The sequence below is a fragment of the Trachypithecus francoisi genome, unplaced genomic scaffold (assembly GCF_009764315.1).
Source record: "Trachypithecus francoisi isolate TF-2019V2 unplaced genomic scaffold, Tfra_2.0 Lachesis_group1, whole genome shotgun sequence".
Classification (NCBI taxonomy): Eukaryota; Metazoa; Chordata; class Mammalia; order Primates; family Cercopithecidae; genus Trachypithecus; species Trachypithecus francoisi.
Window position 1 is genome coordinate 98,011,429 of NW_022681454.1, and position 24,589 is coordinate 98,036,017.

Here is a 24,589-nt window from a genome sequence, read left to right on the forward strand (position 1 = left end):
GAATGAAATTGCTAGTAAAATCATGGTATATTCTACATATTTTGCAAATGGTGTATTGTGCAACCATTAAAAAATATTAGCCTGAAGACTAGAGCAGGATGGAAACAGAAATTATGTATGCTGTGATTACTACTGTGTAAAAGCATCCAGTAAAGAAAGACTCGTTATGGAGAGCAGACCATGTTTTTCTGTAAGAGTTCTTTTGTTGTTCCACTGAATGTGATTATTACAATGTCTGGAAGTACTTTACCATTTCTTAATTATGCTAGTAGTAGTCATTTTTGGGGCATAGTGATATAGGCTTGTTTCAACATAAGAATTATAATTACATCAAAAATGCTTGTTAAAATTTACTTAAAATATTATATTTTTACTATGATATTTTTTCACAAGGACTAGTTAATTCTAAAGTAAAATCTTCATATGTGGTAATATTTATATATATATTTGTAATAGAGGTTGAGTATCCCTTATCTGAAATGCTTTGGACCAGAAGTGTTTTGGATTTTGAATTTTTTTGGATTTTGGAATATTTGTATTATACATAACTGGTTAAGCATCTATAATTTCAAAATTTGAAATTCTAAATTCTCCAATGGGCATTCCTTTGAGTGTCCTGTTGGTGTTCAAAAAGTTTCATATTTTGGAGGATTTCAGATTTTTAGATTAGGAATACTTAACCTGTATGTCATTTTAGTTTTCCTTTGTGCAGTTACCAGTAAACTGGTTTGTATATGTGTACCTGACTGGCACAAACCCTGTTGTGTATTGTTTAAGATAATATCCACTACTATTACTAAAATAAAATATTAAGTTCTTTATAATGACACATGTCTAGCTTTTTTCACATTTTTCAAATTTTTAAATCTGTAATTTCATACAGATTTTTCTTTATATATTCCAAATTATTTTTTCTGTATTCTAGGCATGTATTGCAAGAAATTGCTACCCTTCTCCCTTGAATTATTACAATTTCCCAAAGTCATGTTGTACATCAGTGAATGAAGTCATTTGCCATGGAATACCAGACAGACGGCCCTTGCAAGAAGGTGACATTGTTAATGGTAAGAAAAATATGTTACTTTCATCACCATGGGCAAAGAAGCAGCAAAGCTTGGGGGAATCTGACAGTGACTTGTGTTTTCTTGACTTGCTTCCTGTACTTACTCGTTTTCCTTTTTAAAATTCAGACTCTTTCCTTTTTAAAATTCAGTATCACTAACTCTTAAATCTATGGAAAGCTCTCTCATGGTTTTGTGCATTTTGCTTTTAAGGTACTTCTGGTGTGATATGTTTGGTGCAGTGTGTATTTCTTTAATGCTTACCTCATATGTGATTGATTAGGTCAAAGATGTCAGTGAAATGTGGAGTCTAGTTTTTTTCCCCCAGAAGTTCATTAATGGTTTTGAAGAGACCAGGGCAGGCTTTGTTATAGATACAGGAAAACCCTTCATAATATATGAAGACCTAAAGGAAAGCTGAAAATCTTGCAGAAGCGCCTTACTTGAGTGGAAGTAGCTTTAAAGACCCCTATGTTAAGCTACCTTGGGAAGCTACAAGTAGAGAGAGTAGAGGAAGTAGCTTAAAAGACATTATTCCTTTTCTTTTTTTTTGAGATGGAGTCTCGCTCTGTCACCCGGGCTGGAGTGCAGTGGCGTGATCTCGGCTCACTGCAAGCTCTGCCTCCCGGGTTTTCGCCATTCTCCTGCCCCACCCTCCTGAGTAGCTGGGACTACAGGCGCCCGCCACCACGCCCGGCTCATTTTTTGTATTTTTAGTAGAGACAGGGCTTCACTGTGTTCGCCAGGATGGTCTCGATCTCCTGACCTCGTGATCCGCCCGTCTTGGCCTCCCAAAGTGTGGGATTACAGGCGTGAGCCACCGCACCTGACCAGAAGACATTAATGAAGGCTTTCCTAGATGGTATTTGTTTTTGTTTTGTGTATCATTTTATTTTTTGGAGACAGGGTCTGTCACCCAGGCTCGAGTGCAGTGGCACCATCATGGCTCACTGCTGCCTCGACTTCCCTCGCTCAGGTGATCCTCCCACCTCAGAAGTAGACAAGACTACAGGCTCATTGCTACCATGCTCAACTCATTTTTTGTACTTTTTGTAGAAGTAGGGTTTTGGCATGTTGTCCAGGCTGGTCTCAAACTCCTGGACTCAAGCAGTCTGCCCACCTTGGCCTCCCAGAGTTTTGGGATTACAGGCGTGAGTTACTGTGCCTGGCCTAGATGGTATTTTAATATTGATGAAATTAAACTCTTTGTTAATAGGATATCTTAAAGGAACTACCTATCAAATGAGGAAGCATGAGCCCAAGTGTTAGAGGCTGCAGATAATTGACTGACGGTGATGCTAGCTGTGAATGATAGCCAAAATTTAACTATGACACTGTTTTTATTAGAATTGCTGCTGCTTTAGTTAGGGTATCTGTTCATAAAGTTCTATAGGTTTTGAGGCCAACCCTGTTTTTCATATAAACCCTGTTATTTTTATTACATGCAGAATGTGTGAGGTTTTTCAGGAGTATATGTGTTGTGCTAGAACCAAAATATCTATATTGTGATGTTATAGGTTGATTGAAATACATGGTTTAAAAATACTCAGTGTGCTCTCTAGATACATTATAATGGTATAATAGTATATAGTGTAGTGGTAAAATAGTAATCTGTATTCTTAAACATGGGGACAAAGAGGAGAATGAATATTCACAAATAAGTGAAAAGCAAAAGAGTTTTTAAAAAACAGGTGTAGAGCAGTGTAAATTTTTCTATTATTCCCTAGCAGGAGTAAGGAACTTGTAAAAGATAAATGAAAATGGTGGTTTGTAGCAGTGTAGCAAAGTCTTCAATTTAATGTTACTAACTCTGGTAATTTATCTTGCATGATTGTATGCCACATACATTTTTCTTTTGCCACAAGTGATACAATTTCTGTAAGAGTATAAAAACCCACTATCTGGCTTATGTTACCATGGCCATATTCCTGCTCTCCACAGTGAGTTCAGTTACATTACACTCAGGGAGCTTCTGTTCGGCAATAACTATCTATCTATTGGTGTCTAATTTGAGAATGCAGAAGTTATCTTTTTCATTAAGTTGCTAGATGCTGTCATGTTGGAAAAGCACTTGAATTTTGAAATGAAAATAAGTGTGGTCTTTATATTTGCACATTCTCTTGCAGTGGACATCACTCTTTATCGCAATGGTTATCATGGGGACCTGAATGAGACATTTTTTGTTGGAGATGTGGATGATGGAGCACGGAAACTTGTTCAGACTACATATGAGTGCCTGATGCAAGCCATCGATGCAGGTCAGCCTCAGTGTTGAGCACTTATTGGCAGTCCTGTGCGCTGATGGGCTAGGAATGACTGGGCGCCGCAATTCTGTGCCTTCCTTGTAGTTTTGCCCCGTTCTACCTGAGTTAGCTTTGGGTGTTAGCAGTAATGGGTGAAAGGATGATTTGGGAATCCCTTGGTGGTGATAGACCAGATGATTGGTTAGCATCCTTTGTTTCTTGTGTGATTTATCTTCCTTTTCTTTGCCTGATAAATGAAGAGGAGTGTGCAGATGGTTTTTTAGTGCAACTTTTATTCTATTTTTCAAATTCTTTCCACTACATAAATATTATGTTCTCCTTATAAAAAATTAAAACTGAAGATTATGAGTGAAAAAATGTGTGATCCTCCTTTATACTTGCCTCCCCTCTTTTCTTCTCTCTCTTCTCTCTGGAGATATCCCCTGTTACCATTCAGTTTTTTTGTCTCTCCTGTGCATTAATGCACACACGTATGTGTATGTGTTAAATTAGGTTAAATGGAATCATAATATTTTAATGTGTAACTGGGCTGTTTTTTCAACTGTCATAGAGATCTTTTCAAGTTAGCATATGTACTTACAGATATATATTTATCTCATTCTTTTAATGGCTATGTATTATATTTTATAGTATTACAATTTGTGTAACTATTCTGTTGGATTTTGGTGATTTCCAGATTTCTTGCTATTGTAGTAATGGGTAGGGGTGTATTTCTGGAGGATTTTTCTCAGGCTGTCTTTGTACATAATAAACAACTTATCGAGGCTTTTTTGTTTAATCAATATCTTATGGGGATAAGAGAAGGAAAGGGGCTGGGTATGGTGACTCACTCCTGTAATCCCAGCACCTTGGGAGGCTGAGGTTGGTGGATCTCCTGAGGTTAGGAGGTCGAGACCAGCCTGGCCAATATGGTGAAACCCTGTCTCTAATAAAAATGGAAAAATTAGCCAGATGTGGTGGCAGGCGCCTGTAATCCCAACTACTCGGGAGGCTAAGGCAGGAGAGTTGCTTGACCTGGAAAGTGGATCGTGCCACTGCATTCCAGCTTGGGCAACTCCATTTCAAAAAAAGAAAAAAAAAAAGAAGGAAAGGAAAGCTATTAACAGCATCTTGTTGGAGTTGTTAATAAATGGGCAAACAGCCTTCAAGTTAAATCCTTACCATTTCAACTTTATTATCCAGTGGTACTATCTGCAACCCTCCCCAGTCTCCCCAAATCTTGATGTCATCAACAGAATGGTGAACAGGACAGAGTTCTTAGACAAATATACAGTTATCTCTAATAACATTGATCCAGTATTTTTATTGTTTTTAGTGCCTTCTTTAATGGGTATGGGAGATGAAATTTTTACTCAAGTTGGAGGAATGGAAATGATGGAATATGACATTTTTGTGTATCAGGTGAAATTTTGAAAACTTATTATTCATTGTTGGTTATTTTAAAATGTTAATACAGGAGGTAGAATTGAAGAAATTTAAGTTTAGTTTGTAATTTGTGAAAGCTTAAGTTTGAAATAATTTTTTGAGTTTCTGTCAGATAATATAGTCAATGTTTCTGTTCTTTTTGCTTCTCTGTGAATCAACTGAAGAAACAAAAAAAAAAAAAGAAAAAGAAAAAAACGAGATAGTTAGAATGCTGTTTTATATGACGTATGACTGGAAGGTGCCAGTAATTTTCATAACAGTAGCCAGGAAAGAACGAAAGTGGCTTGATCTTTTTTGGCCAGTGCTATGAATTCCTTTGTAGAAGTCATTTTTGCCCCCCCTTTTCCCCTCATTTTGCATCTCTCTCATTCCCCCAGGTAGAGGGTTTGAAAAGCTGTTGAAATTAGGCTTCTTAAGTAGGGTTTCTTCGTCCATGCACTTAGTGGCTTTTGTGCCTGATAATTTTTTGTTGTAGAGGCCTGTTCTGTACATGTAAGATGCTTCACAAGCATTCCTGGTCTCTACCCAGTAAATGCCAGTTATACCACACCCTGTGTTTGACAACCAGAAATATTAATATCTCTAGATACTACCCTTTGGGGCCACCGTTGGAGCAGTTTGAAAATCAGGGAAGACTTCCCCTGTCACTCCGTGCAACATGGATTACAATTTTGTTCCCCCTCCCACCCCAGGCTGATAGGAAGGCCTGGATAGGAATGAAAGAAAATCATTATGAAAGTCAGCATGATTTTTCGAAACCAGAAACCTCCTTCCTTCTCCCCCCAAAATCAAGCTGGAAGGTACAGTTAAGAGCAAGTAAAAATGTTAATTGAAGTGATTCTTTGAGCTATTTACCCTGAAATGGATGGGAAAGATACATTATATCTGAACCTGTCTGGGAATCAGATAGCTGAGTAGGAGAGTGTAGAGAGTTAAGGATCCCCAGAGCCATCTTGAGGTTCCCTAGGCGTCTGACAGTGCCCAGCTCCTAAGTCTTAGTGTGAGGGAGAACCTTAATAGTGATGAGAACCACTTGTTTTGTTTTGTGTTTTATTGAAACACCAGTAAAAGTCATAAAAGCTAAACAGAGCAGAAAGTGTATATAGTGAGAAGTATCTTTCTTTCCTATACTGTACCTCTAGAATTGTCTGTAGAGGCAGCCGTGGAAAGTTTGAGAACGTTTTTATGGGGATAAAGAAACCCAGGGGAAGTAAGTCTTTCAGAAGTTGTCCAGGCTGAAACTCAGGACAATTCGTTACTTTTTGAACATTCCTTTGACTCCTAGTGCATTTTCTTATCTCTTCTGCTCACATAAATAGAATGGAACACTTGGCCTTAGGGAGGGATGCAAAAAGAAGTATTTTCTTCTCTATTGTTCTCTATTGTTAAAGAAAGCAAAAGGTACCTACTTCCAACCCTTTAGTACTGTTATGAGTCTAACGTTTTTGGCATGAAAGGAGGAACTACAAATGCCCTTGGTTTGAATTAGAACTCTACCAATTACTGGCTGTTTGGCCTCTCTGTGCTTCATCTGTAAGTTGAGGCATGGATGCATAAAAGTGTTTCAAAAGCTTCCTAGCACAAAGATAGTAATTAACTTTTTTTTTTTTTTTTCTATTTTGAGACAAGGTCTGTCTCTTTTGCCCAGGCCAGAGTACAGTGGCAGGAACACTGCATCCTCGACCTCCCGGGTTCCAGTGATCCTCCTACCACAGCCTCCCAAGTGTAACTGGGACTATAGGCATGCACCACTATGCGGGGCTAATTTTTGTATTTTTTGCAGAGAGAGGGCTTTGCCATGTAGCCCAGGCTGGTCTTGAACTCCTGAGCACAGGCGATCTTCCTGCTTTGACCTCTCAAAGTGCTGGGATTATAGGCATGAGCCACTGCACCTGGTTGATAGTAATTGCTTAGTACATGTTAGTTATTATTAGTTTATCATGAATTTTCTCTTTTCCTTTCAGTGAAGCCTGGTGTTCGGTACAGGGAACTGGGAAACATTATCCAGAAGCATGCCCAAGCAAATGGGTTTTCAGTTGTTCGAAGCTATTGTGGGCATGGAATCCACAAGCTTTTTCATACAGCTCCCAATGTACCCCACTATGCCAGTAAGTACTATCCGGAGATTTGGTATAAGCTCACCATTTATTCAACAAATACGTATTCATACATTTAATAGTACCTACTATTTTGTATTCACTAGAGTAATAATCTCTTAGCTGTAGATAGAGTCCCAAAATGTGTATTTGCTGAAACACAGTGCAAATTCATGTCTTACCCACATAATAGTCCAAGGCAGGTGTGTTTGGTCACTGTGGGGGCAGGGCAGTTACTGTGTGACACAGGCTGTGTCATCTTCGACCTATGGCTTTCAAAGTCACTTTGGGAGTTGCCCTCCTGGTTAGTAGATAGTGGGGGTGTTGGGGGTTGAAGCTTGGAGGGGTATACTTGGGAGTTTTTAATAGTCAGCTGGAATTGGCATAAATCAAATTTATTTTCCATTGGCAGGAATTCAGTCACATGGCTGCATCTAAATGCAAGGGAGGTGGGAAAATATAATTTAATTGTGTGTTATGGAAGAAAAGTAACTTTATTTTGGTGAACAATCAACAGTCTGCCACAGGCCTAGCCTTTACTATTCTGATTCCTTAGGTGAAGTCAGTTCGTCTTGCTTGGTTTTAGTGCTTAATGTATGTCAGATCCTGTAATATTTGTTCATATAAATAGAGGGGAATAAACAAAGTACCTTTCCTCAGGTTGAGTGCCATATGATACAATAACAAAGGAAGTGTAAGATAGATAATGTCTTACAGAAATATTTTCTGTAGAGAGAGAAGACGTGCAGGAATGAATCTGTTTTTTAGTGTTGGAAATGAAAGCTGTCCACAGTAAGTGACCTAGGAAGGAACTTAGCACATATATATTGAGCCACTGCTAGATCAATACTTTCATCTCCTTGTGCTTAATTTTTTTCATCTGTACAATAGTAGGGAATGGTATTTACTGTAGAATTGTTATGAGGGTTAAGTGAGATGATACATGGAAAGCACTTAGAACTCTGCATGAAAACAGTACACAAAAGCATTTAATCAATGACAGTAATATGTAATATCTCATTTGATCATCGCAACTCTGTGGATAATTTCTTAGCCCAATTTTTGTAAAGCAACTCTGTGCTTACAGAGGTAATTGGCTTGCTCAAGGTCACACAAACTAGTAATTAAATGCCAGACTAGCATTGATACCTGGGTTCTGTCTTGCTTTCTGGAGTCAGTCTTTTCTCCTATACATCATGCTGATGAGTAAGGATTGAAGAAATTTGGAGCTGGGTGCGGTGGGAGAACTAAAGAGTGGTTGAGGTTTTGGTTGGTTGGAGAGGAGAAAAAGCTTTCCAGTTGGTGGGTGAACATGGGTGCTTCAAATAGAGATGAACAGAGAAAATATAAGGTTGGCTGAGTTATATGTTAAGGACTAGCAGCAGGCAGTCCAGGTGTGCTGAATGCCAGACTGATGAAATGTGACTTCTGTGTTGGAATCTTCAGAATTATTTTTGAGCAAAAGAATGGCATAATGAAGCTGATATTTTGAGAAGGCTAATTTGGCAGTGGTGACTAAGATGGATTGCAGGTGCGAGTTCTGAAGATAGTTGACCTGATGGGCAGTTGTTGTAGTTGAAGTGTGACGTGGTAAAATCCTAGACATGGATAGTTGTGAAGAGAAAGTGAAATGAGTGAGCAGCCTTTCTAAAGGAGAAGCTGGAGCAGTCATTCAGGGCTGGGGTCCCCAACCCCTGGGCCATAGACAGGTACCGATCCATGGCTTGTTAGGAGCTGGGCTGCACAGCAGGAGGTGAGTGGCAAGCAAGCGAGCTTTACCACCTGAGCTCCACCTCCTGTCAGATCAGCAGAGACTGAAGACAATAATATTTATGGGAGAAGGGGATTTTGGTCAGTGGTTACAGTGTCAGCAAAATATGTTGCCACTGTTATACAAAAGATGTCATGTGAGTTTCCTATTAAAGCATTTAATTAGACATAAGAAACAATTATGAAAAGAGGAAAAAGGACCCAGGTGTACTTCATATAGTCGTTTTGGGACAGGATCTCACTGTGTCGCCTAGGCTAAAGTGTAGTGGTGCAATCACGGCTCACTGGAGCCTTGACCTCCAAGAGCTCAAGCAGTCTTCCTACCTCAGCCTCCTGAGTAGCTGGTACTACAGGTGTGGGCCACCATCCCTGGCTGATTTTTATATTTTTATAGAGACAGGGTTTCTCCATGTTGCCCAGGCTGATATCAAATTCCTGGGCTCAAGCAGTCTGCTCACCTCAGCCTCCCAAGGAGCTGGGGTTTCAGGCATGAGCTACCACACCCAGTCTTATATGTTATGTTTATGAGGAGTCACATTTATATAAAACAAAATATGCTGTGATCACTCTAGGGAAGTATTAAACAGTTGAAGGGTTTTTTTTGTTTTTTTGTATAGCAGAGATATCTTTTGAAATGTAAATCTCTGCTTTCGTTTGTAACTCTATATTCCTAACCCAAATGAGGGAAGAACCAGGAAATTGTTGTATAAGATTCCTGCACTGCTTCTATGTAGGAGAAATCCTTGTTAGGTGAGAGTTTATTTGCTTCTATGTTTGAATCAATGGGTGGGAAGTAATGATGATAATACTTTACATTTAAACTGTACAGGCATAACTCTGAGATAACTGTTTGGTTCCAGACCCTTGTAATATAGTGAATATCGCAATAAAGCAAGTAATACAGATTTTTTGGTTTCCCAGTGCATAAAAAAGTTACGTTTATACTGTAGTCTATTGTCTGTGTAGTCTTTTTTTTTTTTTAATTTAATTTAATTTTTTTTTATTATACTTTAGGTTCTAGGGTACATGTGCATAACGTGCAGGTTTGTTACATATGTATACTTGTGCCATGTTGGTGTGCTGCACCACTCGTCAGCACCCCTCAATTCATCATTTATATCAGGTATAACTCCCAATGCAATCCCTCCCCTCCCCATGATAGGCCCCGGTGTGTGATGTTCCCCTTCCCGAGTCCAAGTGATCTCATTGTTCAGTTCCCACCTATGAGTGAGAACATGCGGTGTTTGGTTTTCTGTTCTTGTGATAGTTTGCTAAGAATGATGGTTTCCAGCTGCATCCATGTCCCTACAAAGGACGCAAACTCATCCTTTTTGATGGCTGCATAATATTCCATGGTGTATATGTGCCACATTTTCTTAATCCAGTCTGTCACAGATGGACATTTGGGTTGATTCCAAGTCTTTGCTATTGTGAATAGTGCCACAATAAACATACGTGTGCATGTGTCTTTATAGCAGCATGATTTATAATCCTTTGGGTATATACCCAGTAGTGGGATGGCTGGGTCATATGGTACATCTAGTTCTAGATCCTTGAGGAATCGCCATACTGTTTTCCATAATGGTTGAACTAGTTTACAATCCCACCAACAGTGTAAAAGTGTTCCTATTTCTCCACATCCTCTCCAGCACCTGTTGTTTCCTGACTTTTTAATGATTGCCATTCTAACTGGTGTGAGTTGGTATCTCATTGTGGTTTTGATTTGCATTTCTCTGATGGCGAGTGATGATGAGCATTTTTTCATGTGTCTGTTGGCTGTATGAATGTCTTCTTTTGAGAAATGTCTGTTCATATCCTTTCCCCACTTTTTGATGGGGTTGTTTTTTTCTTGTATATTTGTTTGAGTTCTTTGTAGATTCTGGATATTAGCCCTTTGTCAGATGAGTAGATTGCAAAAAGTTTCTCCCATTCTGTAGGTTGCCTGTTCACTCTGATGGTAGTTTCTTTTGCTGTGCAGAAGCTCTTTAGTTTAATAATATCCCACTGGTCAATTTTGGCTTTTGCTGCCATTGCTTTTGGTGTTTTGGACATGAAGTCCTTGCCCATGCCTATGTCCTGAATGGTACTACCTAGATTTTCTTCTAGGGTTTTTATGGTATTAAGTCTAACATTTAAGTCTCTAATCCATCTTGAATTAATTTTCGTCTAAGGAGTAAGGAAAGGATCCAGTTTCAGCTTTCTACTTATGGCTAGCCAATTTTCCCAGCACCATTTATTAAATAGGGAGTCCTTTCCCCATTTCTTGTTTCTCTCAGGTTTGTCAAAGATCAGATGGCTGTAGATGTGTGGTATTATTTCTGAGGACTCTGTTCTGTTCCGTTGGTGTATATCTCTGTTTTGGTACCAGTACCATGCTGTTTTGGTTACTGTGGCCTTGTAGTATAGTTTGAAGTCAGGTAGCATGATGCCTCCAGCTTTGTTCTTTTGACTTAGAAGTGTCTTGGCAATGCGGGCTCTTTTTTGGTTCCATATGAACTTTAAAGCCGTTTTTTCCAGTTCTGTGGAGAAACTCATTGGTAGCTTGATGGGGATGGCATTGAATCTATAAATAACCTTGGGCAGTATGGCCATTTTCACGATATTGATTCTTCCTATCCATGAGCATGGTATGTTCTTCCATTTGTTGGTGTCCTCTTTTATTTCACTGAGCAGTGGTTTGTAGTTCTCCTTGAAGAGGTCCTTTACATCCTTGTAAGTTGGATTCCTAGGTATTTTATTCTCTTTGAAGCAATTGTGAATGGGAGTTCATTCCTGATTTGGCTCTCTGTTTGTCTGTTACTGGTGTATAAGAATGCTTGTGATTTTTGCACATTAATTTTGTATCCTGAGACTTTGCTGAAGTTGCTTATCAGCTTAAGGAGATTTTGGGCTGAGACAATGGGGTTTTCTAAATATACAATCATGTCATCTGCAAACAGGGACAATCTGACTTCTGCTTTTCCTAACTGAATACCCTTTATTTCTTTCTCTTGCCTGATTGCCCTAGCCAGAACTTCCAACACTATGTTGAATAGGAGTGGTGAGAGAGGGCATCCCTGTCTTGTGCCAGTTTTCAAAGGGAATTTTTCCAGTTTTTGCCCATTCAGTATGATATTGGCTGTGGGTTTGTCATAAATAGCTCTTATTATTTTGAGGTACGTTCCATCAATACCGAATTTATTGAACGTTTTTAGCATGAAGGGCTGAATTTTGTCAAAAGCCTTTTCTGCATCTATTGAGATAATCATGTGGTTCTTGTCTTTGGTTCTGTTTATGTGCTGGATTACGTTTATTGATTTGCGAATGTTGAACCAGCCTTGCATCCCCGGGATGAAGCCCACTTGATCATGGTGGATAAGCTTTTTGATGTGCTGCTGAATCCGTTTTGCCAGTATTTTATTGAGGATTTTTGCATCGATGTTCATCAGGGATATTGGTCTAAAATTCTCTTTTTGTTGTGTCTCTGCCAGGCTTTGGTATCAGGATGATGTTGGCCTCATAAAATGAGTTAGGGAGGATTCCCTCTTTTTCTATTGATTGGAATAGTTTCAGAAGGAATGGTACCAGCTCCTCTTGTACCTCTGGTAGAATTCAGCTGGGAATCCATCTGGTCCTGGACTTTTTTTGGTTGGTAGGCTATTAATTATTGCCTCAATTTCAGAGCCTGCTATTGGTCTATTCAGGGATTCAACTTCTTCCTGGTTTAGTCTTGGGAGAGTGTAAGTGTCCAGGAAATTATCCATTTCTTCTAGATTTTCTAGTTGATTTGCGTAGAGGTGTTTATAGTATTCTCTGATGGTAGTTTGTATTTCTGTGGGGTCGGTGGTGATATCCCCTTTATCATTTTTTATTGCGTCTATTTGATTCCTCTCTCTTTTCTTCTTTATTAGTCTTGCTAGCGGTCTGTCAATTTTGTTGATTTTTTCAAAAAACCAACTCCTGGATTCATTGATTTTTTGGAGGGTTTTTTGTGTCTCTATCTCCTTCAGTTCTGCTCTGATCTTAGTTATTTCTTGCCTTCTGCTAGCTGTTGAATGTGTTTGCTCTTGCTTCTCTAGTTCTTTTAATTGTGATGTTAGAGTGTCAATTTTAGATCTTTCCAGCTTTCTCTTGTGGGCATTTAGTGCTATCATTTTCCCTACACACTGCTTTAAATGTGTCCCAGAGATTCTGGTATGTTGTATCTTTGTTCTCATTGGTTTCAAGAACATCTTTATTTCTGCCTTCATTTCGTTATGTACCCAGTAGTCATTCAGGAGCAGTTGTTCAGTTTCCATGTAGTTGAGCGGTTTTGATTGAGTTTCTTAGTCCTGAGTTCTAGGTTGATTGCACTGTGGTCTGAGAGACAGTTTGTTATAATTTCTGTTCTTTTACATTTGCTGAGGAGTGCTTTACTTCAATTATGTGGTCAATTTTGAATAGTGTGATGTGGTGCTGAGAAGAATGTATATTCTGTTGATTTGGGGTGGAGAGTTCTATAGATGTCTATTATGTCCGCTTGGTGCAGAGATGAATTCAATTCCTGGATATCCTTGTTAACTTTCTGTCTGGTTGATCTGTCTAATGTTGACAGTGGAGTGTTGAAGTCTCCCATTATTATTGTATGGGAGTCTAAGTCTCTTTGTAAGTCTCTAAGGACTTGCTTTATGAATCTGGGTGCTCCTGTATTGGGTGCATATATATTTAGGAGAGTTAGCTCTTCCTGTTGAATTGATCCCTTTACCATTATGTAATGGCCTTCTTTGTCTCTTTTGATCTTTGATGGTTTAAAGTCTATTTTATCAGAGACTAGGATTGCAACCCCTGCTTTTTTTTTTCTCCATTTGCTTGGTAGATCTTCCTCCATCCCTTTATTTTGAGCCTATGTATGTCTCTGCGTGTGAGATGGGTCTCCTGAATACAGCAGACTGATGGGTCTTGACTCTTTATCCAGTTTGCCAGTCTGTGTCTTTTAATTGGAGCATTTAGTCCATTAACATTTAAGGTTAATATTGTTATGTGTGAACTTGTTCCTGCCATTATGATATTAACTGGTTATTTTGCTTGTTAGTTGATGCAGTTTCTTCCTAGCCTCGATGGTCTTTACATTTTGGCATGTTTTTGCAATGGCTGGTACCGATTTTTCCTTTCCATGTTTAGGGCTTCCTTCAGGGTCTCTTGTAAGGCAGGCCTGGTGGTGACAAAATCTGTAAGCATTTGTTTATCTGTAAAGGATTTTATTTCTCCTTCACTGATGAAACTTAGTTTGGCTGGATATGAAATTCTGGGTTGAAAATTCTTTTCTTTAAGAATGTTGAATATTGGCCCCCACTCTCTCCTGGCTTGTAGAGTTTCTGCCGAGAGATCTGCTGTTAGTCTGATGGGCTTCCCTTTGTGGGTAACCCGACCTTTCTCTCTGGCTGCCCTTAAGATTTTTTCCTTCATTTCAACTTTGGTGAATCTGCCAATTATGTGTCTTGGAGTTGCTCTTCACGAGGAGTATCTTTGTGGTGTTCTCTGTATTTCCTGAATTTGAATGTTGGCCTGCCCTACTAGGTTGGGGAAGTTCTCCTGGATGATATCCTGAAGAGTGTTTTCCAAGTTGGTTCCATTTTCCCCCTCACTTTCAGGCACCCCAATCAGACGTAGATTTGGTCTTATTACATAATCCCATACTTCTTGCAGGCTTTGTTCATTTCTTTTTCTTCTTTTTTCTTTTGGTTTCTCTTCTCGCTTCATTTCATTCATTTGATCCTCAATAGCTGATACTCTTTCTTCCAGTTGATTGAGTCGGTTACTGAAGCCTGTGGATTTGTCACGTATTTCTTGTGTCATGGTTTTCATCTCTGTCATTTCATTTATGACCTTCTCTGCATTAATTATTCTAGCTGTCAATTCTTCCACTCTTTTTTCAAGATTTTTAGTTTCTTTGTGCTGGGTACATAATTCCTCCTTTAGCTGTGAGAAGTTTGATGGACTGAAGCCTTCTTCTCTCATCTCGTCAAAGTCATTCTCTGACCAGCTTTGATCCGTTGCTGACGATGAGCTGCGCTCCTTTGCAGGGGGAGATGCGCTCTTATTTTTTGAATTTCCAGCTTTTCTGCCCTGCTTCTTCCCCATCTTTGTGGTTTTATCTTCCTCTGGTCTTTGATGATGGTGACATACTGATGGGGTTTTGGTATAGGTGTCCTTCCTGTTTGATAGTTTTCCTTCTGAGAGTCAGGACCCTCAGCTGTAGGTCTGTTGGAGATTGCTTGAGGTCCACTCCAGACCCTGTTTGCCTGGGTATCAGCAGCAGAGGTTGCAGAAGATAGAATATTGCTGAACAGCGAGTGTACCTTTCTGATTCTTACTTTGGAAGCTTCCTCTCAGGGCTGTACTCCACCCTGTGAGGTGTGGGGTGTCAGACTGCCCCTAGTGGGGGATGTGTCCCAGTTAGGCTACTCAGGGGTCAGGGACCCACTTGAGCAGGCAGTCTGTCCGTTCTTAGATCTCAACTTCCGTGTTGGGAGATCCACTGCTCTCTTCAAAGCTCTCAGACAGAGTCGTTCGGGTCTGCACAGGCCTCTGCTGCTTTCCCTGTTGTTTTTTTTAGCTGCGCCCTGTCCCCAGAGGTGGAGTCTATAGAGACAGGCAGGTTTCCTTGAGCTGCTGTGAGCTCCACCCAGTTCGAGCTTCCCAGCGGCTTTGTTTAACTACTTAAGCCTCAGCAATGGCGGGCGCCCCTCCCCCAGTCTTGCTGCTGCCTTGCGGTTAGATTGCAGACTGCTGTGCTAGCAATGAGGGAGGCTCCGTGGGCGTGGGACCCTCCCGGCCATGTGTGGGTATAATCTCCTGGTGTGCCCGTTTGCTTAAATCGCAGTATTGGGGTGGGAATTACCCGATTTTCCAGGTGTTGTGTGTCTCAGTTCCCCTGGCTAGGAAAAGGGATTCCCTTCCCCCTTGCGCTTCCCAGGTGAGGCAATAGCTCGCCCTGCTTCAGCTCTCGCTCGTCCGGCTGCAGCAGCTGACCAGCACCGATTGTCTGGCACTCCCCAGTGAGATGACCCCAGTACCTCAGTTGAAAATGCAGAAATCACTGGTCTTCTGTGTCGCTCGCGCCTGGAGTTGGAGACTGGAGCTGTTCCTATTCAGCCGTCTTGCTCCGCCCCGTGTGTGTAGCCTTAACAATGCACAAACCTTGATTTAAAAATACTCTATTGCTTAAAAATGCTAACAGTCATCTGAGTCTTCAGTGAGGTGTAATCCTCTTGCTGGTGAAAGGTCTTCCCTTGATGTTGATGGCTACTGACTGATGAGGGTGGTGTTTGCTGAAGGCTGAGGTTTGTATTACATTCTCACATTGTTAGAAATTCCTGAACCTGGGTAATTTATAAAGCAAAGAGGCTTAATTGGCTCATGGTTCTGCAGGCTATACAGGAAGCATGGCAGCATCAGCTTTCAGAGAGGCCTCAGGGAACTTAAAATCATGGCGGAAGGCAAAGAGGGAATGAATGTCCCAACATGGTGGGAGCAGGAGCAAGAGAGAGAGCACGTGGGAGGAGAAACAACCAGATCTCATGACAACTCATTCACTATACAGTACCAGGAGAGGTGATGCTAAACCATTCATGGGAACTCTGCCCCCATGATCCAGTCACTTTCCACCAGGCCTCTCCTCCAACACTGGGCATTACATTTCAACATGAGATTTGGGTGGGAACACAGATATAAACCATATCAGGGTGGTCGTGGCAATTTCTTGAAATAAGACAGCAAAGTTTGTCACATTGCCAAACCATATCAGGGTGATCGTGGCAATTTCTTGAAATAAGACAACAAAGTTTGTCACATTGATTGACTCTTCCTTTCATGAAGATTTTTCTGTAGCTTGTGATGCTGTTTGATAGCATTTTATCCACAGAACTTCTTTCAAAATGGAGTCAGTTCTCTCAAACCCTGCTTCTGTTTTATCAACTAAGTTTAAGTAATATTCCAAATCTTTTGTTATCATCTCAACAATGCTAACTATGGGTAGATTCCATCTCAAGAAACTACTTTCTTTGTTTATCCATAAGAAGCAGCTACTCAGCTGTTTAAGTTTCATCATGAGATTGAAGCAATCCACTCACATCCTCAGGCTCCATTACTAATTCTAGTTCTCTTGCTCTTTCCACATCTGTAGTTACTTCCTCTACTAAGTTTCAAACCCCTCATAGTCATCCAAAAGGGTTGAAATTACCTTCTGCCCAGCTCATGTTAATATTGATATTTGATTTCCTCTCATGCATCACATAATTTCCTCCCATGAATCACAATTTTTTGGTTTTGTTTTTGTTTGTTTTGAGACAGAGTCTCACTCTGGTTGCACAGGCTGGAGTGCAGTGGCACGATCTGAGGTCATGGCAGCCTCCACCTCCTGGGCTTAGGTGATTCCTCTACCTCAGCCTCCTGAGTAACTGGGATTACAGGCACGCACTACCATACCCCTGCTTTTTTTTTTTTTTTTTTTTTTTTTTGTATTTTTAGTAGAAATGGGATTTCATTGTGTTGCCCAGGCTGGTCTTGAACTCCTGGACTCATACATTCCACTCGCCTCGGCCTCCCAGAGTGCTGGGATTATAGGCATGTGCCACCGTGCCCAGCCTACAGATGTTTTTAATGGCATCCAGAATGGTGAATCCTTTCAAGAAGTTTTCCAGTTTACTTTTGTCTGGATTCATCAGAGGAATCACTATCTATGGCAGCCTTAGAAAATGTATTTCTTAAATAATAAGACTTGAAAGTCAAAATTCCTTCTTGATCCATGAGCTACAGAATAGATGCCATGTTAGCAGGCATGAAACCAACATTCGTCTCCTAATACATCTCTGTTAGAGCTCTTGGGCGACCAGTGCATTGTCAGTGAGCAGTAATATTTTGAAAGGAATCTTTTTCTTTGAGCAGTAGGTTTCAGCATTAATATTATTAATTATATTAACTATATTATATATTAAGTATATTACCTATATATTATATATATTAATTATATATTAATATTATTAAAATATTCAGTAAACCATGCTATAAATTGAGGTACTGTCATCTAGGCTTTGTTGTTCCGTTTCTAGAGCACAGGCAGAGTAGATTTCGCTTCATTCTTAAGGAATCTTAAGGAATGGTAGATTGAGCATAGGCTTCAACTTAAAGTCACAGGCAGCAGGATCCCCTAACAAGAAAGTCAGCCTGTCCTTTGAAGCCAGTTATTGACCTCTCTCTAGTTAGAAAGTCCTAGGTGGCATTTTCTTCCATGAGAAGGCTGTTTTGGTCTGCGTTGAAGTTCTGTTTGTTATTATAACCACCTTCATCATAGCTATATCTTCTGGCAAATTTGCTGCAGTTTCTACATGAGCACTTGCCGCTCCACCGTGCACTTTTATGTAATGGAGACGGATTGTTTAAACTTCGTGAACCAACCTCTGCTTTCAACTTTTCTTCTGCTGCTTTGTCACCTCACTCAGCCTTCGTAGAATTGAAGAGAGTTAGTGCCTTGCTCTGGATTGGGCTTTGGCTTAAGGGAATGTTGTGGGTTGTGTGATCTTCTGTCCAGACCATTCAAACTTCCTCCATAACAGCAGTAGGACTGTTTTACTTTCTTTGCATTTGTGGGTTCAGTGAAGTAGCGCTTTCAGTTTGCTTCAAGAACTTTCCCTCTGCATTCACAACGTGGCTAACTCTTTGGCACAAGAGACCTAGCTTTTGGCCTATCTAGGCTATTGACATGCCTTCCTCATTAAGTTTAATCATTTCTAGCTTTTGATTCAAAGTGAGAGACATGTGACTCTTCCTTTCAGTTAAACACTTAGAGGCCATTGTAGGCTATTAAGTGGCCTAATTTCAGTATTATGTTTCAGGGAATAGGGAGGCCTGAGGAGAGGGAGAGGGAAGTGGGGCAGGCTGATGGAGCCGTCAGACCACACACACAAACATTTGTTTGCTGTCTTACATGGGCACAGTTTGTGGTGCTGCAAAACTAAAATTTTAACATCAAAGATCATTGATCACAGATCACTATAATTGATACAATAATAATGAACATGTTTGAAAGATTGTGAAAATTACCAAATTGTGACACAGAGACATGAAGTGAACATGCACTATGGGAAAAATGACATTGTTAGACTTGCTCAGTGTAGGGTTGCCACAAATCTTCAATTTATTTTTTTTTTTAAAAAAAGACTGTATCTGGTCAGATGCGGTGGCTTATGCCTGTAATTCCAGCACCTTGGGAGGCTGAAGCAGGCAGATCACTTGAGGTCAGGAGTTCTAGACCAGCCTGGCCAAAATGGTGAAACCATGCTTCTACTAAAAATACAAAAATTAGCTGGCCATGGTGTGTGTGCCTGTAGTCCCCAGCTACTCAGGAAGCTGAGGTGGGAGGATCACTTGAACCTGGAAGGTGGAGGTTGCAGTGAGCCGAGATCGTGCCACTACACTCCAGCCTGGGCAACAGAGCAAGAGTCCGTCTCAAAAAAGAAAGAAAGAAAGAAAGAAAGAAAGAAAAAGCAGTATCTGTGAAGCATAATACAGTGAAGTGCAATAAAACAAGGTATGCCTCCATATTACAGTCATTCTGTGAGAGACTATAGATTAGGTACAAATTTTTTAAAAAGTGCCTAACAGTGTCTGCAATATTATAGTGACTCAGATAATGTATATTTGTTGAGTGAGGTATGTTGGAAACTGAAACTTTAATCAGTGTAAAAATTATTGAGAGATACGTTACATGTTGTTTTAGTCTTTGAAATCCAAATTGCTTTTGCACTTATAGCCTTAGTTCTGATTAGCCACTTTTCAAGTACTTCCTAGCTATGGGAGTAGCATGGCCAGTGCTGCTATATTGGACATGAGAGTTCAAGATCCTTTCATCCTTTTTACTTTCGGTGACACCACACTGACATTCTTGACATTTTCTTTTTGGTTTCTCCAAGGAAATATAGACCAATTCTGTATATATATTAATAAGCATGTCCTTTTGAAGGTTTATGAGTTTAGAAATTAAAAGTCAAATGTTTTTTTTTTTTTTTAATGACCTTAGGATTTTATATCAGTTTAGAAGCTCCAGATTTGAAATCTGCAGTAAGTGTAATTTGGCAATACCTAAGATAGTGGAAAGCAGCATGATAGCTATTCATCTGGAAAGTTGTGCAGCAATATAAACATGTAGGGGAGATTAGACCATTCCTGGAAAGAGGAGAGTTTAGTTGAGTCAGCCTCAAAGGGCGGTCAAATTTGCCATTGAAAACAAAGTTGGTTGGCCGGGCGCGGTGGCTCAAGCCTGTAATCCCAGCACTTTGGGAGGCCGAGAGGGGCGGATCACGAGGTCAGGAGATCGAGACCATCTGGCTAACATGGTGAAACCCCGTCTCTACTGAAAAATACAAAAAACTAGCCGGGCGAGGTGGCGGGCTCTTGTAGTCCCAGCTACTCGGGAGGCTGAGGCAGGAGAATGGCGTAAACCCGGGAGGCGGAGCTTGCAGTGAGCTGAGATCCGGCCACTGCGCTCCAGCCTGGGCGACAGAGCGAGACTCCGTCTCAAAAAAAAAAAAAAAAAAAAAAAAAAAAGAAAACAAAGTTGGCCCGGCGCAGTGGCTCAAGCCTGTAATCCCAGCACTCTGGGAGGCCGAGACGGGCGGATCACGCGGTCAGGAGATCGAGACCATCCTGGCTTACACAGTGAAACCCCGTCTTTACTAAAAAATACAAAAAACTAGCCGGGCGAGGTGGCGGGCGCCTGTAGTCCCAGCTACTCCGGAGGCTGAGGCAGGAGAATGGTGTAAACCCGGGAGGCGGAGCTTGCAGTGAGCTAAGATCCGGCCACTGCACTCCAGCAGTGAGACTCCGTCTCAAAAAAAAAAAAAAACAAAAAAACCAAAAAAACCAAAAAAAAAAAAAAAACAAAGTTGCAGATCAGAACAACCTCACACAGGAACCCTGAAAAGCTGATGTATTAGCCATCTGGTGGTCAGGTTGGGCATTGCAGTCATTCGCTTAGCTGATACTCTTACTAGGTTTTGTTTAATTTGAAATTTAAATTAGTTCTCCATTTTTGTCTAAAAAAGCCTATTCCTAGTTTTAACATTTTTGGCCTTTTTGAGGGATATGTCAGGTCTGGTCACTGTAATTTATTGTTATATTTCTCATGATGATCCTGAAAAAAGCATTATTAGTAAACTTGGACAATGGAGTTTGCTTTTTTGCTTTGAATTAAAAAATAGTGGTTTCCTCAGTGTTTTTTTTGTTTTTTTGTTTTTGTTTGTTTTTTTGAGACAGAGTCTTGCTCTGTTGCCCAGGCTGGAGCAGTGGCAGGATCTTGGCTCACTGCAAGTTCCGCCTCCCGGGTTCATGCCATTCTTCTGCCTCAGCCTTCCGAGTAGCTGGGACTACAGGCGTGTGGCACCACACCCGGCTAATTTTTTGTATTTTTAGTAGAGACGGGGTTTCACTGGGTTAGCCAGGATGGTCTTGATCTCCTGACCTCGTGATCTGCCCACCTCGGATTCCCAAAGTGCTGAGATTACAGGCGTGAGCCAGCGCACCTGGCCTTGTTTTTGTTTTTGAGAGAGTCTTGCTCAGTCGCCCAGGCTGGAGTGCAGTGGCATGATTGATCTTGGCTCACTTCAACCTCTGTCTCCTGGGCTTCAGTGATTCCCTGCCTCGGCCTCTTGAGTAGCTGAGATTTCAGGTGCACGCCACCACGCTTGGCTAATTTTTGTATTTTTAGTAGAGAGACAGTTTTGCCGTGTTGGCCGGGCTGGTCTCAGACTCCTGACCTGCCTCACGTGATCCACCTGCCTCGGCTTCCCAAAGTGCTGGGATTATAGGCATGAGCCACCGTGCTTGGCCTATTTTTTAAAAAGTAGGTTAATGTGCATAGACTTAGTTCTTCTTTGAAGATGAGAAAAAGACAACAGCCTATGAAACGTTATGAAAATCATGTAGTTTCTATGGGCTGTGCCCCTGTGTACAAATACATATTTTCCCCTCAAAGCGGTGGGAGATTTCTGGCATAATCTAAAACATATGTCATTCTCCTTTAAACTTCTCTACCCGGATGAGTAGTGGAACTCTTGGTTCTGTGATTGCCATTCTAATCATGAGGTAATAGAAATCAAGGTACTTCTCTTTTATTCTTTATTTTTATTTGCCACTTTTCTTTTTATAGAAGTGATACCCATATCTGAAATACAGCCTACAAATACCTCTGTCTTCCTAGAATACATAAGCATAATGAAATGTGCCTAGGACAATATGGGCACCATATTAGATGGCTACCGGTGTAATACCTGTTTGTTGAACTTAAAGAAAGGGAATCAGGAGAGGAGAAGGTAATTGATTTAATAATCACTGATAGGAATTTGAGTTGTGTACTCTTTCTAGTTACCTGTTCAACAGTACACTGTTGGTTTTGCTACCTTTTGAGACTTTTTTTCTTTAATTTCAGAAAATAAAGCAGTTGGAGTGATGAAGTCGGGCCATGTATTTACAATTGAGCCAATGATTTGTGAAGGTGAGAAAAAAGGATGCCATGATATTCTTCAGTTGAATGTGTGTGTATTTTAGTCTATTCATCGTGTCAGTGGTTTTTTCTACCTGCTTGCTTTTTGCTTCCTACTCATTCCCTGTCCCACCTCAAACTTGATTCAGTATCATGGAGAACTGAAAATTGAGAGGTTTGGCAAGAAGACATGGTTTCTACGTGGTAATCTTCTGTCAGGAGATGCTGAAGTGATCTTCTGACAGATCTTCTGTCAGGAGATGCTAAAGTCCCTTTACATAAAGCTCATGTCAGAGGGTGCACTGTAATAATGAGGCGCCCAGGTCAAGTCTGGGCGGATGTTCCTGCTTGACGTAGGAGAGGGAAGAGGAGGGAACAAAGTAGAGCATTTGATGAGCCACCCAGTTTGAGGCAGATATGATTATATGGTTTAATTCTTCACAATTTATAAGGTGGTGTTATCCCCATTATACAAAGGAGGAAACTGGTCCTTGAAGAGGGTGAGTAGCTTGCCTGTAACTTTTAGCTCGTTACCTGGCAGAATTTGTCAGACTCAGCTCATGAGCTGTTATGACGCTTCATGGTCTGCACTCATGTCATCACATGGCATCGTATCGCTGTTGTGGGGAAAGCACACCAAGGACACACTTGGCTCTGGCAGCCTCCCCACTGTTGTCATTCCTTCCAGACAGGCTTGTAGCAGTGATAGGAGACTTGGAGTCACAATTAGGGCTCCTCACTGAGATGTTCAGAGTGATTCTAGTAATGGAGCTTCCTGGTTAGGCGATGTAAAGTGAGGCAGTAGCAGTAGAGTTTGTGTGTCCTGAGCCCTGTATTAAAGGATACTCCCTCTCTGGATCCTTCCAGTCTTTTTATAACCCAGTCTCGGGAGCGACTTCTATATTCTCTTTCTTAGAAGTGATTCACTGAATCTAGCCCGCACTCAAGGGCAGCAGAAGCTCACACAAGGGCGTGCATGCCAGGAGGGTGGGGATCACTGAAGTCACTTTAAAGGCTGCCTTCTAAAGCTGATTCCTTATTGCATTTTCTGTAAAATGAAAATTAGAATCCCTATCTTGCCAACACCCAGGGCTGCTAGACTGAGATGATTTATATTAACATAAAGTACTTTATATACTTTAAAAGACTGTACAGATGTGCAGTCAAGTTTTTGTTATCCTCTTGTAATAAGGATAAAGTTCTGATCATGTGCAACCAGTTGTAAAGATGGTAAGTATTTAGCAGTGAAAAGAAAGATAGTGGGAGGAAAGTGTCATCTTGGCTACATATTTCCATTAACTAGGTTGGTGAGCCGTGATGTAGTATTTTCAGTAAGCAAATAACTTTCTATACAGCCAGCACAGGTAATTAATCATCAAATTGTATCAGATATACTTTGTGTAACTCAGCTAGGTTAAATCCCTGGAATAGAAAGTCTCAAATCTGCAGGAGAATTTCCTCAGAATAGCCACATAAATTTGACTTGACATTACTAACAATCCTGTTTTATCAGATTACAATAAAATCATAGTAGTAGTGTTTTAAATCCATTTGTGTAAAGGCCATTACATTGGAAAACATCGATTTACTCATCTTTAGTTGCTTGATGAGGCATGAGTTAACTTTTTTAGGCTGCCTCCTATTTTCTTTTTAGCCTGGGATTTAATATTGCAAAAGTAGTTTACTTCACTACAGAGTTTATGTTCTGGGATTTGTCTGTCTGAGTCAGTGAGTCCTAGAGGTTAATATGTTTCACCTAAAAATTACTAAAAATGAAGAAATTATTGATTTTTTTTAACATCTAATTTTGGAAGAAGAAAGCTCGCAAATACATCTTTTACAGTAGTTTCTAGAATTGCCTTTCTCATTCCACCTCTGCTTCACATTCTCTTGGGCCTTTGCTTTCTGCTTTCCCTCATTATGCCCTCTTCACCCCCATTCCCTCTCCCTAAGTTTTCTTTCATGGCCTCCCAGGTTCACTGTCCCTTCGCTTCCATTCTCTGGTTTCAACTCCTATCCAGACCATTCTGCCTCATATTTTTCTTATCCTCTCACACCAGTCTTTCTTTTGCCCCCCTTTCTGGTTCCAGGGGTGTAGTTCACAAAAACTTTACGGTATAATCTGTTCTCACCATCTGTTTGTGTGCCTACCATTTTGAAATTATATCAGGAATTGAATGCTGTAATAAAACTGTAAACATTTACATGATTTCCTTCACTATTATGCTGACTATAGTTTTGTCAGATGCCAAAATTAAACTAGGAAAGAGCTAAATTCACTAATTCAAGTTTTTTTTTTCTGATTTTTAAATTGTAAAATACTTCAAACATCAAACATACTGAAGACCAAAATGAAGTTGGAAGGGCATTAGCTAAAACAATTGGCATGTAAATAAGGATCTTAGTAGTGAATTTTCTACTTGGCTTTCTGATAGAGTTCATTTAGAAAACTGAGTGATTGAACTAAGAAATTGTTTT

At 40.4% G+C, this 24,589-nt stretch overlaps 1 protein-coding gene across 3 annotated transcripts in view; it reads left to right on the plus strand.

Moving 5' to 3' along the window:
- Positions 1–24,589, plus strand: part of METAP1 (methionyl aminopeptidase 1) — a 75,352-nt gene that overhangs the window by 49,118 nt on the left and 1,645 nt on the right. For 2 of the 3 annotated variants that reach the window (XM_033214873.1, XM_033214872.1), the window contains exons 7-10: positions 926–1,064; positions 3,188–3,319; positions 6,715–6,858; positions 22,058–22,123. In XM_033214873.1, the coding sequence (XP_033070764.1) occupies positions 926–1,064; positions 3,188–3,319; positions 6,715–6,858; positions 22,058–22,123 (481 nt within the window). The remainder of the gene's footprint in view (positions 1–925; positions 1,065–3,187; positions 3,320–6,714; positions 6,859–22,057; positions 22,124–24,589) is intronic. The other variant, XM_033214871.1, reaches the window with a different exon arrangement.